At 32.3% G+C, this 17361-nt stretch overlaps 2 protein-coding genes across 2 annotated transcripts in view; one reads left to right on the top strand and one right to left on the bottom strand.

Moving 5' to 3' along the window:
• The window catches only part of LOC108576925 (metabotropic glutamate receptor 7-like), a 13617-nt gene extending 10239 nt beyond the window's left edge, over positions 1–3378 (top strand). The window contains exons 11-17 of the mRNA XM_017940000.1: positions 62–285; positions 694–974; positions 1413–1717; positions 1969–2097; positions 2576–2723; positions 2808–2983; positions 3220–3378. Coding sequence (XP_017795489.1) covers positions 62–285; positions 694–974; positions 1413–1717; positions 1969–2097; positions 2576–2723; positions 2808–2983; positions 3220–3378 — 1422 coding nt within the window. The remainder of the gene's footprint in view (positions 1–61; positions 286–693; positions 975–1412; positions 1718–1968; positions 2098–2575; positions 2724–2807; positions 2984–3219) is intronic.
• A 6273-nt stretch (positions 3379–9651) lies between these two features.
• LOC108576868 (biotin--protein ligase) overlaps positions 9652–17361 on the bottom strand; it is an 11185-nt gene continuing 3475 nt past the window's right edge. The window contains exons 4-16 of the mRNA XM_017939931.1: positions 17106–17259; positions 16975–17040; positions 16002–16196; positions 15558–15846; positions 14173–14307; positions 13666–13992; positions 13220–13577; positions 12962–13144; positions 12734–12866; positions 12118–12278; positions 11850–11964; positions 11507–11720; positions 9652–9823 (exon numbers count right to left, since the gene is read on the bottom strand). Coding sequence (XP_017795420.1) covers positions 9652–9823; positions 11507–11720; positions 11850–11964; positions 12118–12278; positions 12734–12866; positions 12962–13144; positions 13220–13577; positions 13666–13992; positions 14173–14307; positions 15558–15846; positions 16002–16196; positions 16975–17040; positions 17106–17259 — 2502 coding nt within the window. The remainder of the gene's footprint in view (positions 9824–11506; positions 11721–11849; positions 11965–12117; positions 12279–12733; positions 12867–12961; positions 13145–13219; positions 13578–13665; positions 13993–14172; positions 14308–15557; positions 15847–16001; positions 16197–16974; positions 17041–17105; positions 17260–17361) is intronic.

Here is a 17361-nt window from a genome sequence, read left to right on the forward strand (position 1 = left end):
AATTATTATATAATTATTGTTCGTAGTAGTTAATATTCAATCACTATAACGATACTTCTAGGAAGCTTGCTGCTGGAGTTGTGTTGCATGCCGCGAGGATGCTTACGTATTCAACGACACATGTCGTAGTTGCGGTCCAGGATACGCTCCGGATGAAACAATGACAAATTGTGTTAAACTTACAGCAGAAGTGATTCCATGGACCAGTCCATGGGCGTTGGTGCCATTAATATTCGCCTCCATCGGCATACTCAGTACTTTGTTCACAACAGTGGTTTTCATTCGGTATGTTCACATTCTTGACGACAGATTTTTGCAATTTTTTCACCCAGCAATATTTTCAGTTGAAAAATTGAAACGGTCTTATATAGATCTAATTTTTTTTTAATTTTCTTTGGAAATGCAAAAAGTGTCAGATACAGAGCCTTGGTGAAAAATATTAGGCACCTCGTAAAATAGGAATTATTTAAAAATATTTTTGTATTAGGAGGAAATTGGACTATTGAAATGTGCAAACAATCTTCTTTTTTTCTGATTTTGTTAATATTTCGTTTGAACTGTCACAGCAATTTCTTTCTAATTTTTACCTTCTTTTTAAAAAAAGGAAATGATTTATGAAAGATTAAGATTAAATGTATCATGGTTTATGAAGTAATTTGATTAATTAGTATTTCTGAATGAATTGTATTCCAGGTTTAACCGTACACCAGTAATCATGGCATCAGGACGTGAGTTGTGTTACGTGTTGTTAGTAGGAATTCTATCCTGTTATGGTATGAGTTTTGTAATATTAAGCAAACCAACTACATGGAATTGCACGTATTTGAGAATCGGTTTGGGCTTATGCCTAAGCATTTGTTATAGCGCGATACTGACTAAAACAAATCGGATATCACGTATCTTCAATCAAGGAACGAAGAGTATAAAGAGACCTTCTTACACGTCGCCGAAAAGTCAAGTGGTAATTGCTATCGGTGAGTTTACAATTTTCAAAGGCATGCGTATACATTTCCACATCAAACTTTCCACCTCCTCGCACAATTATCTATTAAACTAATCATTATTGTCAAAAAATACTCGGAGCCAAAACTAAAATGGGCGAAAAATTACTTCACACGAAATTCTCAAGTAATTAGATCATGCCATAAATTGAGAAAAATATGGGAAAAATTTGTGGAATGAGAAGGAGCTTTCGTTTTTTTTTATAAAATTTAAAGGTCCCTTGGAAATATTGACCTAAATTATAAAATTCGACAGGAACTTATGGAATGACCGAAATACTCTTCTTTCGCACCTCTATCGCAACTCTCGTTCTAGACCAAACTCGCACAGACACTCTATCACCCTCGCATTATCATAATAACGTAAACTGTCGATCTTGATACCGTATTATGTAATTCCCGTTTTTATAGGGATCACTGCAGTGCAGTTAGTTGGCGCTATCGTCTGGCTAATTATCGAACCACCGGACACCACGGAAATTCATCCGTACCCTCTATCAGCAGTGCTCACATGTCGCGTTTCCACATTTTCTCTCATGATGTCTCTTGTGTACAATATGTTCCTAATACTCATGTGTACCCTGTACGCGTTCAAGACGCGTAAAATACCGGAGAACTTCAACGAGGCGAAATACATCGGTTTTACAATGTATTCAACCTGCATCGTATGGTTAGCATTCGTGCCCATCTACTTTGGCTCGAACAATGATTATAAGGTCGGTATTAGAAGGTACAGAAGAATATAACGCGTATTCAACTGAACTGTCGCTAGTTCATTTTGTTTTAAATTTCAAGATTGTAAATTATTACGTGCGATCATTCTAAAGATTTTTCAAGTCATCCCTTAGAGAGATTTACAAAAGAGACCTTGCAATTGGTCCCACGAAAATTTTTATAATACGAGTTACTACTGTTTCGTTTCGTTCTTTAATCCTGAGATAAGCAACAAATGAAAGTAAAATTGCAGGTACAAATAGCAAGTATGTGCATGTGCATCAACATCTCTGCGTCAGTAGCCCTTGGATGCCTCTTTACGCCAAAGGTATATTTGGTACTTTTTCAACCCTACAAGAATGTTCGACTTGGACACGCTAATGTGAGTAATTTAAAATTTTCTAAAAATAATTTATACCTTAAAAAACAAATGGTGTATCAGGTGTAAATTTACGCCTGAAAATTATCTCGTGTTACGCGCTGGAGAAGCATTTTGCGATCAACTCGTCATTTATTAACCAATACTTAGAACACAATAATTTATTTATCGAGGGATCGTTCATTTTTAATTGCACTGTTCTGCCTGTATTGAACGTAAAATACATCATATTCACATTAGCAAGAACGAGAAGAAAGTAATTAGTTACAATTCCGACTCATTTTTAATTACAAACTAGAGAGATTCAATTTCTCTTTCAGAGGGAAACACAGTTAAGAGGTCAAATGGTTAAAGATAACAAAGCAAATATTTCTTATTGGACATTTTGGATATTTTTAATCTTTCCGAATCTGAATAACGTAGAATTGGTGCAAGTATACAAGGTTTAAAGAGAGAACACTTTTCGCGGACTGTTTTTCAGACGGGTGCACTTCAAAGTGGTAATCGTGCAACATACAGTATGCGATTCTCTTGTGGTCGTAGTCAAACGATGCAGAGCATGACTTCATGTTCTCGGAGCAGTCCGCCGGCATCACGTCCAGATCAGGACGAGACGAAGCATGCCAACGGTGAGACACAAGCACTGGCGAGCCCGTCTGTCGAGGAGACCTCGGTTAGCTAGGTCCCTCTCATGCACCTCCCTCCCTGTCTAGAATGTCAGAGGAAAATTCGCGAGACCACGGTGGAGGTATATAACAAAGACGAAGATGACCGCAAGCTCTCTACTGTCCAGGAGATATTAGAATCGAGGGACATTTCCAGTCCTTCGTTGTTCAATAAGAACTGCCGAAATCTAAACCAGAAGTCGATTTCCAGCGATTCTGATCAGGTGATCGATGTTTCATTAAACTTCATTATTTCACATTCTTCGCGCGAACTTTTCAACGAAGACTGACACGAACGGTAAACGGTCCCTTATTTTCAACGGATATATCAACTTTTGACGGAGTTACGATTATTTCAATTTGGACGACGAAATTCGACAGAATTTTTCCAAACGATCTAAAATGTGCGAGGAATGAATTGACCTAATTTGCATTTGTGAATTTCTATTTTTGTTTCGAGTCGAGTGATCCAGCGTGTAAGAATCACATGGGAACAATCAGTTGCATTTCCGATAAACCGAAGTCTCATAAGACAGAGGCTAACGTCTTTTCGAGCGAAGATCAAACTTTCCATGTCTACAGCGACTCACCGCCTACCTTCTCCGATTTTTCATCGTAAACGGCGATACCTAAACGAGGTGAAGGTGAACAAAAACTGCCATTTTCAACACTTGAACGTAATTTAAACGGTGCTAAGACATCTTTTTAGCCTCGCATTTTAGCCTCCGTATAAGGACAGATTAGGTATACAATGAAACACACACACATATGTATATACATATTGTATATATGATATACATATAAAATTTATGTAATATACAGGGTGGGACACTTAAAACAGGTCACCTAAACATCTCTTTTAATTACAGTGATACGAGAAAATTTTTATTCGCGATTTCAATGATTTCAAAGAGTAAACAAGAAGAAAAATGCCATCTTTTGCGTTTTCTTCAAAATCACCTATGTTTTTTTGCAAAAATATATTAATTTCTTTCCACTTTTCTCAAAAACGATTTCAAAGATTAATCAATGCCATTTTTAGTGTGTTTTCTCCAAAGCCACCCAGCTTTTTTTACAAAAATGTATTTATTTTTTTCAATTTTTCTCAAAATGACTGTCATCTTTTGCGTTTTCTTCAAAATCACCTATGTTTTTTTGCAAAAATATATTTATTTTTTTCCACTTTTCTCAAAATGACTTTAGACTCCAAAATTTTAAATCAAACGTGAAACTTCTTTTCGATTTTGTACCATTTCTTCCATCAGAAATTTCTTCTTCCACTTTATTCACCCTTCGAAGCCATTTAAATTGCACATAAAAATTTTCTCGTAAATACCATCATATCTGGAGAAGGTAATTAGATAATTCGTTTCACATAGCTCACTCTGCATATATGTAACAATTTACAGATCAAACACCTACGAAATGAAATAACTTTTAAGTAATAACAATTTCCATTTAGGTTGTACAACGTTGTTTTTCTCATCGACATTCCTGTAAGTAGATTGTTTTAAGAAAGTTTATCAGCTCGCAGTATTAAACTTAGAACAACATTTATATTAGCATCGATGAGAATGAACTAAGTAAGTAATATATATTTTGTACGATACGAATAGTTCGCGTTACGTTGCTCGATGAACAAAGATGAGATACATTCTTGATTCGTTGGATCATTTCACGTTTCTTCGAAATACAACGATATTTCGCGTAGACAAAATTGCAACATTCGATCGATAATCATGATACATTGTACAGTGTATTTATACTTGTTCTACAGGGTGTCTGTTTTATCTCAATACAGTGAAATATCATTTAAAGAAGTGATGTTATGAAAAAAATGTTTTAACAAAAGTTGTTTGATATGGAGGGAGACGATATGTGGTGTAAATACTTTTTGGTCCCTGGTATTATGGGGGAGATTTCAAAGTCAATTTAATTTTTTTAAATGGAATGCGATATTTTTTTATACATAATATGATAATGTATGTTAAGACGAGTTCAACGAGTACAATAACGAGTACAAGTGACGTCACGTCTCACGTCTCATATCATGTCACGTCGCGTCGCGTCTCACGTCTCACGTCATGTCACGTCACGCGCGTCACTTCTCACGTCACGTGTCACGTCTCACGTCTCACGTGTCCCCTCCACATGTCGTCCATTATTGTACTCGTTGAACTCGTCTTAACATACACTATCATATTATGTATAAAAAAATATCGCATTCCATTTAAAAAAACTAAACTGACTTTGTACAAAAGAAATATTTACAGCACATAACGTCCCCCTCCATACCAAACAACTTTTGTTAAAACATTTTTTTCGTAACATCACTTCTTTAAAAGATATTTCACTGTATTGAGATAAAACAGACACCCTGTATATATCATGAGAATGTACACTTGGGGAATTTATACTTGTCCTGTAATATCACGAGTATAACGAGATAATCTATATATGAGTATAAATATTTCTTAATTTACGAAGGCGAGAGTTTTAATTAAAATTTTGATAAGAAGGTATTTTATGGAAATTTTTGTATATTTTACTGTTGATATTTACAATTATATTGTTCGAAGTTTTGGAAAATACAAAATCGTAGATATATCTGTTACCAATTTCGCTTTCCATGGAATGTTATCTAAGTACGTAATTGAATCTACCTTTTGAGTTGTCCTAAAAGGTATACTCGGTGGAAGAAATCTAGCGAATAAGGCTGTATAGAAAAATTCTTTATCTTCGAGGATACCTAATAATTTTTCATTTTATTTCAGTGTCAGACACACACATACATACGTATATTTATAGATTTTTGTGCCAATTAAATCGATCCAGCAATTATTTAAAATTTCAAAATTCTTCTTCTTTGTAAGATCAACTCAAACACCAAAATGTAGTAATACACTGTTGCTTGTTTAAAAAACATAAAAATAACAGAAACACTTTGTCTGTTATTGTACAATATGTAAATGTAGTTGTACTTGAAATAAGTACCATTCTTTAAAGAGGATTTGAGATGCACTATGTGTTCAGAAAATTGCAAAAAATTAAGAACATCGATTAAATCGCTACAGCATGAAACAAGTCGACTTAAAAAGTTGTGCTGGTAAAAAATTACTTCGAACTGCAGCAAAATTAATTTGAATACTCATGATGCATTTTACGAAATCAAGAAGGAAATTACCATTTAAGAGATAAATCAAACGTTCTCCATTACACGTACCCCTTTATAGTAATAAAAGTAAGAGTCACATATGCTAAGGGCTCTATTTTTATTTGTTACAAAATTATAACAGAGAAAGATAGTAGACAAGCATATCCTTTTCTTGTAATTAGCGGTTTCAGTTTTACCTTTCTTATTTTTCATCTTTCTTTCTGTTTTCTATTACATTTGACTTTCATCGTTTAAACTGGTCATTTTCCCTTTTTAACACTAGAAGGAAGTTTAAAAAATCAAGTAAATTTTTGATACTGATAAGTATTATCTTTTGCAGCTTTCTGACTTTGTTTTCAGCATCTCGACTTCTATTTTGCATCGATGAGACAAATTTTTTGATCACCTTTTAAGTCTCGAAAAATTCATTTTTGGAAAGTTTTACTAGTGTTAAACATTATCGTTTGTCACTGTATGTGTGACTATGTTTTCTTATATCTTCACTCATATTTTTTCCTTGATTTTTTCCCATAATTCTAGAACACTTACAGCTCTAGTATATTTCAAACGTCATGTAACTATAAACTCTAAGAGATTTAAATCTGACAATCAGGATCACCATACGTGTTCATTCCATCCGATTCATTTGAGGGAATCGCAACAGTCGCACACGACTGTTATCCCTTTCTCGAACTGTGATGGTGACGTATATTATTAAAAACATCATTTTTCTTGTTATCATAGAACGAACGTTTTCTATTTGACACGAACTTCTTCGAGTTATCAATTTGAACAGCATTTACGAAAAAAAAAAAAAAAAATATATACGCAATTAGAGGAGAAAGAAATCAAATCTTACGTTTATAACTTTATAACAAATAAAAATAGACCCGTAATATTTGTAATGTATCTGAAATTTTTTCATTTAAGATAATTCAGTAAAGAATCATTCTAACAATAAGATGGATTAGTTAACTGAAAAATCCATTGCTTTTCCTTTTGGTGCGCCCTGAATTGTTTATTTATGATACATTAAAGTAGATTCTTCTTCGAGGGTTAATTATTTTATTCGTCGTGGTATACAGAATTTAAAAAAAAGAAAATGTAAGAACATATAAAAATTATTAATATCGAGTTATCTAATATCACAACTACTTATTTCTTCTTTTCCTTAGTCGTTTATGTCACAGAATTTTGAATTATTGCCTATGCATAATTTTTATACAAATAAAACACTGTTTTACTATGTTTAACGAACGCGAATTCGCTGATTTAACTATACATGCGGTTTTTTGTGTAAGTTTTAACATCTTTCACACAGCTTTGAATACTTTTTACTTTTTCTTTTAACTCGATTCACGTGACAGTAAGATTTCCGAATTTATTGCAAAACTTAAGGTTTATAAATTATTATAGCATTGACGTGCATTCTAAGTGAATTTAAGTGAAACCTCTGTTAACGAAAATTTCTAAGTAAAAAATACTCTATATATATCGAAATACGATCTGATTTATTCCAAAGATTGTCAAGTATTTCACCATGGGTCGTTACTTTGCTACTTTTAATAGTATACACGCACCTATTCTATAAATTACAATTAATAGTGTCAATTATTTGTATAATACTAATTTTAACGAAAAATTCATTCGAATAAAAGTAAGTAAAAAAAAAAAGAAATTGACAACACTCCGTTGATAAACTAAATACGCAATGAACTCTGCCCCGATTTTTGCTTACGTGCAAATACGAACGATCGTATTGCAAAATTCGAAGTTTTACGTTTTCACAGTAGACGTAGCAAAGTTAAGAACCAAATCTTGCTATTACGATAAAAAAAAAAAGAAAAGAAAAAAAAACAATAGTCGAAGTAAAATGTCCAATACTAATAGCGAGTAAATATAATAGTAAGCGATGAGAATAGTGAGTAACAACGTAGGATGTGTACTTTTACAAATACACAGTATAATTTGCAATATAACTGCCGACGATTACAAACTTAAATATGTAGCTGTAAGAGAGAAAAAAATGAAAATTAGATTGTAAATTCGTGAGTGCGTGTATATGTAATTTTAACAAAACATGTGCCAATGTTATGTGAGATTGCGGCAATAAATTATTCGACGAGGGGCTGTCAATCAAACAGATCCTTACACGTTCCCATTTAAATATTTATATGAAATATTGCATTGTTGGTACTAATTTCATAAATATTTATTTATAACCTATTAAACTATTGAAATTTGTAGTATTAAAACTATGAAATACTTGGAAAAGTTGACTGAAAAACTGAATCGTGCGTTCAAAAATTTCAACAGAAACATAACGTGACATCTCAAGTGTACTCGAGATATATTTAGTAAAATTATTCATCATACTCGACGTGTCTTGTAAATATTATAATACTTGTGAAAACATCTCCATAGAACGTACGTTTGATTTCAATAATTAACTCCAATGTTTTGCAGTAATTAATAAAAAAATATATATATATATAAAATGGAACTTCCTATGAATAACTCAGTATAGTTATATTTTACAATAGTATGACTGCTGAAATTATTATTGGTAATTTAATTGAATTAACTGTTACATTGATTCATTTTTCAAATCTTGATATTATCCAATGTTTTTCTGTTTGTTAACGAGTCGCATCATAGTACTAACAATAAGCGAAGGATTGTTGTCGCAGAAGCGTAGACAACGAAAAATATAGACTTGATAAAGAATTTTTTCTCTTTCGAGACAATTGATCAAATTTTGGACGAAGGTAGCGTTTATAAGGTGTAAGGGATAATTGGTAAGATTGATAATTGATACAATTGTAACACGGTTACGGAAAATAGAAGTTATATCAATCGTTGTTTAGGGTGCATTAATAGATAAAGAATTGATCTACTTCTCAATGTGCTTTGAAATTTATTAAAATTGTAACAGCTATTAGATATATTTGTAATTAGATAGTTCTAATTGAAGCGCGGCTAATAATGGTCTAACAGTGAACGTAAATGGTGATTTCATTGGTAATTTCGTGTAGAAAACAAGAGTCAATTTAGTAATTATTGTACATTTTATTAAGCTCTACAATATCTACACGTATATGGTTAATATTGCGATATTAACGTGTTATGCAATTTTAAGAAAAATTTGAGTATCTACATACAATTTGTTGTAAGTTTATATGTTTAGACTGAATGTGGATGAAATGACATGTAAGAAGATAAAGAATATAAATTAATTAATAAAACAGATTACAACATTTCATTTCACATATACTGTGTGCCAAAAAAAGACATTTATCCGTTCCACTAGAAAGTTCCATAGAATAGATTTTTAGATTTTTATTTAAAATTTTTCGTTTTCTTCTTTCTTTCAATACGGTATTACGATCGATAGAGGTATTATGATTGGTCGATAAATAATTACACAATGAAACATTCTTTTCTTCAACAGTTATTTTTTATTATATTCCCTTTAGCGTGAAATATTACATCAAGTTGTGTAACAAGAAATCGATTACGATAAAACGGCTTGCACATGGAATTCAATTTGTTGTATAGACAAACGATGAATGACAAACAAATATTAAAAATAAAATAATGAATTTTTCTTTACGATCCGTTTTACAATAATTAAACATATATATATATATACACGATGTATAAAAATAAAAAAGAATAATAACGTACAACTAATTGTTATAAAATTTTTAACAAACTTGTTATTCTACGTGAGTCTGATTACACCGGAGCTATAAGACCTTTAAGGCAATCGAAAGTGTTACCGTCTGGATGTACGGTAAATATCTTCCCATCTTCTCCTCGCACACGTAAATATCCAAAATCATCGATACCTAATATTTTAGCATTTTGTGATACACCTGACGCTGATAATACTTTCACATTCACGTCGCTGTAAAAATACAAAATAAGTTTAGCAATGCCTTACACGCCAACTGAATGTTCGCAAATAATGTAATTATTCGTATAAATAGACATTCACGTCGCAGAATAATTGCACTTTATGGTGAAATATGAATTAAATAAAATAAGCCTGGGACTGAAGGCGGTTTAATCACGTAACGGCGACAATAAAAACACTTTACATCTAAATATTTCATGAAAACTATAAAGTATTATATATCTACATTTAGTAATTAAGAAACTTACTTGTGAAAAAATACATATGTAAATAATAAATAAACTATTATTGATCATTTGCAATACTATTGGGTTGAATCATAAGTTATTACCGATGCGCGTCATAAGTTACGATCATTCTTGGAAATTGCAATGAGCCTCAGCTCCTTACGACCTTTCTGTTCAGTTTCTGTCTATGTAGGAATTGAAATAAGACTCGACATTGAATAGTTGCATTTTCCAATGCGTCAAAATCGAGAACAGCTACATAGATACTCTCTCGCCTAGTCAGGGTCGAAACTTCAACGTAGTATTATACAGTGTAACACTTTACCATTACGTACCTTCCACCAAAAACACTTCCAAACACCTAATTTTCCATAGTATACACCTTTCGTTATATTTAGAACGTGAATTAAACTCTTTCCTTTCCTACTGATTCTATTGCGATTGCTAGGACTTAAGGAACCCATAACAGTGTATATCTTTGCTGTTCAAGGTATGTTGAATCCTAAAAGTTACGAGACCTATTAACAATCCTATGGTTACCAATGATAAGACAAGCACTGGTACGACCACGCAATACTTCCTAGCCACTATCGATATTACTTATACACAGAGGTTGTCCACTGCAATTAACCTCTATTCTTAGTGGCTCCTAGTATTAGCAATTGTATCCATGGTTAATCCACACTTCTGTGACTACCAACAATGTTGCTAAGTTAATTACCACCACCAAATTGTCCACACATTCATTCTGCGATTACCGATGTTAGTTATCGGGTCGTTCGTAACTGATAAATTTATCCATATACTTCGGCTTCTCAGCTGCTCAGTCGCAATTCATAATAGACGATAAAATTGACGAAAGGATTAAAATGAGCAAATGATAACAGCGTATTTGCCATGTTACGAAACAATAATAATATCACCATAGTCATAGCGGAAAAGATATGCAACGTTATCAGTGAAGGCATAGTACTTAGATATAGTTATAGATATTGCGCATAATTGGTTTAGCAAGATTCAATTTTAAGATAGCAAAGTTCAAAAACAAACACAAGCGAGGCTGTTAATAACAACACTTTGAAAGTCTTATTGTTAGTGAAGCAAATTCACGCCAAACAATTAGAGACTTAACAAACAAGATGACAATCTTCCAATCTACGGTATGTCGCCGCCTGGAAAGGCTGAGGAACTAAGTTCATTGTAAAACTTTGGTTATATCGAGAAATCAATTTTTTTTGTTTACGTCAGATCTTAACAAGCATCTAATTGTTAAGGGATTAATCTACATGGTAATAAGAAAAATATTTTCGATTAAATTATTTTGTAAATCTTATAAAAGAACTATAAAATTGGTATAAGAAAACACCAATTTCTCATATGAATCAACCCAATAATATTTACAAATAATGAATATTAAAAATTTGTTTAATTTGAAATTAGAACTTACGTGTGTACCCAATATGCATAATACGCATCTAAGAAAGCATCTACATTACCACTTTGTACGATGTTTAACCATCTTTCAATTTCATTGAATACAATCGCAAAATAGTGTTCATACGATATCATTTTTAAGTCTTTATGATACATATTGTTATACATATCAATTATCTCATTAATGCAACATGTGGGTTCGTTATTGAACAAATTCAGTCCAACCCCTAGAAATGAAAATAATTTTAATACAATAATCATTTGAAACAATACTTACACAAAGTAAGAAAACGAACAACTGCAAAAAAAGTATTGCTTTTATTAAATATAAGAACAGAAACAATGTTGATACTTGCCAACATTACAGATATTAAGTCCTGACATTACATGCGTGTTTATAATTATACCGCCAATCTTAATATTATCACCCGCATAAATATCATTAGGCCATTTTAATCTGAGATCAATTTCCTGTAATTAAGATACCTTTCATGTTAGAATTTAACATTTACGATAACGTCATTCGATAATAAATAAGGGAGTAAAATAACGAGTCTTACGTCACAACAGGTGCTCGAAGTGGTTTCCATTTGCACATATAAAAATATAATAATAAATACAAACCTCATATCCGGGCATAGTTTTAAATGCAGACACAATTGCAACGGAAACCACATGTTGCAAGATTGAAATACGATTTCCAAGTATTGTATTAGTAGGTATATGAAGTTGTAAGGTAAACATTGCGCATCCATCTGGACTGAGCCACATATTATAACTCCTTCCTTGAAGTCAACAAAGAGCACGTTTATTAAAATGTTGTTACAAATAATTATTACTATAAAATTCAATTTAATTTTGCCAATAAAATAATGTTTAAAAATGTAAATTGCCCCATTAGAAAAATCTTAATTTGCTGCTTTATTTGTAGACCTTACATAATGTTACAATAAATCATAAAAAAAGTATAAAACAAACTTTCATCGTTATTCTTAATAATGTAAAGGATACAATATTGTCGCGTTAGCTGACCGTCGTTATCTCCACTAGTTCTTGGAACTGGCGTCGTGGAGTGAGCCTCCAGCGATATTTCGTATGAGGTATCCGTATCCCACTCGTACTCAAGGGAAAAGAAACATATTCGGGATCTCCTAGAACTCTATCTTCCTTGATTGCTGGTCAGATATGGTCCCAAGCCGCAGCCAGCTACCGCGACAATGCTGTAAATATATATACATACCGCGTCCCTTAGTTTGATAACGAACAATAACAGCCAAGCCATGTTGTAATTGCAGACCATTTAGTGCATCCATTGATGATGTCATTACGTCGGCGTATATTACTAAACGTCCTAATTCTTTTGAATTTAAATTCTACGATAAAAAGATATGTACGATTAGTAGAAAACATAGCACTACTATTATAACTTTATTATTTGTGAGAATGAATAAGATAAGGAAAATATTACCTCAAAATATTCCACGGTTGAGAAATTGTCAGGACACTGATGTACCATAATGGGAAGAAACGAGCACGAAGCTGCTCGAGGAACTGTACTACTTCGACAAAATTGGATTTCCAGGTTTGACATCTTTAAAACGTCGTTTGATTGCATTGCCTCCTTCAATCTATCTAACATTTCCAGCTTCAACTATAAGAAGTGAAAAAAAATATACGGAGTGACCGATTTTAATCTACAAATGCTAATTCGCACGCTTCTTCGTACCTCATGCCTTCCCAAGAAAAAAGCTGGTGTATAATTCATGGGTGGAATCTTTCCTGAAGTGCTACGAAGTTTTACCCCGAGATGCAGTTTTAACAAATCGTTAAATATTTCTAGTCTAGTCGCGTTGCTTTCTTTTAAAGCATTAAATTTACTTTCCTCCAGTTCATATTGCATGGGATCTACCTCCAAATGTATCTGAGAAAAAACAACTTTTCCACCACTTTCTGAAAGAGTTGCAAGTAATATACTTGGTGTATGCCAGGTTTCTTCTGTTCCAAGCACTTTCAAATTAAACAAATGTGAATTTCCTTTCTTATCTTTCACGTTTACCGAAGTAGGAGGAGACACACCAGACACTCTGAAAAAGAACTTTTGAAACGTCTCGAATCTCAACAACCAAAATAACGCTATTCAACTATAACTTAGTCAGCAGCTGTAAATCTTACTTTACATCTTCATTATCCTGAGAGAATTTTGTTCTTACAGGAGATGCTTGATAACAGAAGATATGATGCATCATGCGTACATGCTTCCACTTCCCATAAGAGAAGTGAACGAGTTCATTCTCGCGCACTTCTGCCGTTTTAAACGACGGAAGTAAAATATGAATTATGTCGGAGCATAAAGCAAGAAGTTTACCACCTCGAAGGATATATTCTACGATTTGATTTCCGATTTCATTGCCAACGTTTCCACAAACAACAACTAAAGCTGCATTTTCTATCCAAGCGTCATTGCGTGCTTCTTGCGAAGACAAAGCATATATAGTGTATCTAATCAGAAAAGAAAATTTTGTGAATAATAACCAAATGCAAACAAGTGCAGCGTTATTTCAAACATCGTATTAATAGTAGTAGTAGTAAACGATTACTTTTCTTAGTTTACCGATGTAAAGTAAACATGATATTACACATTTCATCATGAATAGAATAAAACAACATGATCATACATACTTATCTGTGCCAAGAGATTCTTCTAATACACTCTTCACATTATTACGTGCAAGGAGACTATCAGAATAGATCAGAATATTGGGTGGTTTTATATCTTTATTTGGTAACTTCTTTATTATTTCCGTCATAGAACCTCTGAAATGCAAATATCAACAAAGTTTAATAAACATTAATGACTCATATCATTATGTACTATATATACATAAGTGTCATTTGAAAAGTTCTCGGAATGAAGTATAGGTAGCAGTAGGAGTGCTGCAATTGAATGACTACTATGTAGAAAATTTGAGAGAGACCAAGGGGGAATCGAACCCACGATTCACCGGCCGGCAAAAAGCCGGGACTCTACGCCCATAGCCAAGGCGCCCTCTTCATTCCCTCCATGTTCTTGCTCCCGTAATAGGTACGGAGGCCCCGATGCCGCAACTATAGCACATCAAAACGTGCTACATACTACGCAGTATTACATTTCGCGCTCTACCAAGAAACGTCCGCCAAAATAGGTTGTGTTGTTAAAATACATTTTTATCGTTATAAGTTTCTCGCGCGGAATCTAACACATTTTATTATAAAAAGGATAGTAGTGAAAATAGAATAATTTGCCACAATTTAGATAAATTTATACATCTGTGCGAATGAAAATTTGTAAAACATCATCTATCGTATAACTAATACAAATTTAAATTAATCATTTTTCCACATACCCGTATACAAAAAAAGGAAAATAATTTGTCTTAAAATCCCAATTACGCTGTTGCATCAAGACGTTACTTTACAAAACTTTACACTGGTATGTTGAATAGATAGAAATAATTTTCCTTGTGACATACATACGCAGTGTGTCTCGTTTAACTGAAAACGCAGGAATATCTCGCAGACCGTTAAAGATACGAGAAAATTGTTATTATGAAAGTTGTTACATATAGGGGAGGGGGGTCATTGTGTATTATAATCAGTTTTTTTGGGTATGAAGTTGTAGGAGATTTCACGGTCAACTTAATTTTTTTTAATGGGATACTATACATACATCTTTATTCATAATATGAGAGCGTTTGTTAAAACAAGTATGTATATACAACGATGTGCTACATAAGGTCATTCAATATATTGTACAGAATGATGTAATTCGAATCCGTAGCACGATCATATATTTGTAGATAGTACATATAAATAGGGTTCAGTTTGCCGATGACTCGCGACTCGCGTTGACCTGAATTCTTGAAATCTCACTAATTTATGACCTTCTGCGACATTCAATGACCTTATACAGCATACCGTTGTACTTGTTTTAACAAACGGTATCATATCTGACCTTGAAATCTCTTACAAGTCTAATATTACAAATTTACAATGAATTATTAAAATTATGTTTGTATAATACTCACTCTAAGGTGCTAGCAGATGTTACTTTTCTGTCCCTGGCATCATAAAATGCTTTTTGTTCAAAAAATTCCTTTATATTTTCAATACCACTGGATACTTGTTCTGTAACATTTGATACTTCTTCCAAGTTATCAAGTTTATCAAGTGATTTACTATCAGAATTTAGAATATCTTGAGATTGTATAGTATCTTTGGCAGCATCTTGTATTTCATCTGTCAATGTTGATTGATTTTCTTGTTGGGGAATGTTTACTGAAATTGGTGTACAAACTTCACTTCTAATCTCACTTTCTAAAACATACAAATTTATTTTTCTTAAATATGAATTGCATAGAAATGCTTCTGGGAATTATCGAAATTTATCAATGATAAAAAAATTTGTGAATAATTCTTTTGTGGAATTCTCATTTAATACTTATAATAATAAATACATATTTTGCATATACCTAGCATTTCACTGGACGCTACACGTAACATATGGCCAATTTGTGCATCTGTTACAGTATTTTCTGGATATACTATTACGCCTGGAAAATCTTTAACTTCGAATGATTCGCATTTTTCGGACGCAAGTTTAGCAGTGTTACTTAATGATCTTAACTTTTTCGTGTGCGTTTCCCATTCTACTTTGTCTATAAATTCTTATGGAAAAAAATATGAAAATTTAGCTATCATGTGTATATGTATACAAAAGTAAAGAGTAATCTGTATAAAGTATTAGAACATATTTTTATTTTGTTCGATTTTACGTGTAATCCTTCACTCTACAATTATTGTCATAAGTTCGAAAAACTATTCAACGAAAAGAATAAAATTAATGTTCAAAAATAAATAGGCAACATTCTGAATATTTTTTAAAAATAAAATTCAAATTGGGAAAATATAAATCGAAGAGTAAATTTCTTTTAAAACGAACCAACTGAATCGTTTGTAGAAAAATGATTTATCTGCCATACTTTATATAGATCATTCTGTATACTTAGTAAATGTTACACAACACAAAAGATGATGAACAAAACACGTAACAAAAATTACAAAGTATGTTTTTCACATTTTTTTTCCCATATGCATACATACTTTTACATGTATGAACTACCATCCCCACGTTAAAACATGATACATACTGCAGTAACAGAGGATAAGACAGTAAATGTATTATTATGCGTTACAACGCTACGTTATAAGCATATACTACATTACTTCTGTATATTTTACCGTTTTCGTAAAATGCGATGTATACCTAAAATACCGATCATTCCCTACATTTTCTTTTTAATTGTAATATAAAATAAGATTCATATCAGTAAGTAACGTTCGAAAATTTGAAATTTACCAACATATAATAAATAGAAGTTTCTGAAAATTATAAATTTTAGAACAACACGTGTTAATAATACATGAAGCACTTAAAAATCTTACTTTTGGATGGGGGTGTATTCAATAGATCATTGTTGTAAAAACAGGGCTTCCCTGATACTAGGACAGCTGCAAAAATGTAAAGCTACTTTAATCCGAAGATTTTGGCGAATAAAATTATATTCCGTACATACTTTCTATACGTTTCAGCAATAAGCCATTATTAATGTAACATTGACCTTCCATTGCTGCCATAAAAAATTTTGCAACCATATCCAAATCAGATTCTATAATCAAATCAATATTTTTATTTACCGTCCACGTAATAATTAGACCGTAATCCTCGACCTAAAAGATACAATGTACTTATACTGTAAAAGTATTATTCTATAACTCGTTTAATTTTAATAGTAATACAAATTTTATATTCAAACTATTCTTAAATTGGAA

The sequence above is a fragment of the Habropoda laboriosa genome, unplaced genomic scaffold, assembly GCF_001263275.1.
Source record: "Habropoda laboriosa isolate 0110345459 unplaced genomic scaffold, ASM126327v1 scaffold561, whole genome shotgun sequence".
NCBI classification, from domain to species: Eukaryota; Metazoa; Arthropoda; class Insecta; order Hymenoptera; family Apidae; genus Habropoda; species Habropoda laboriosa.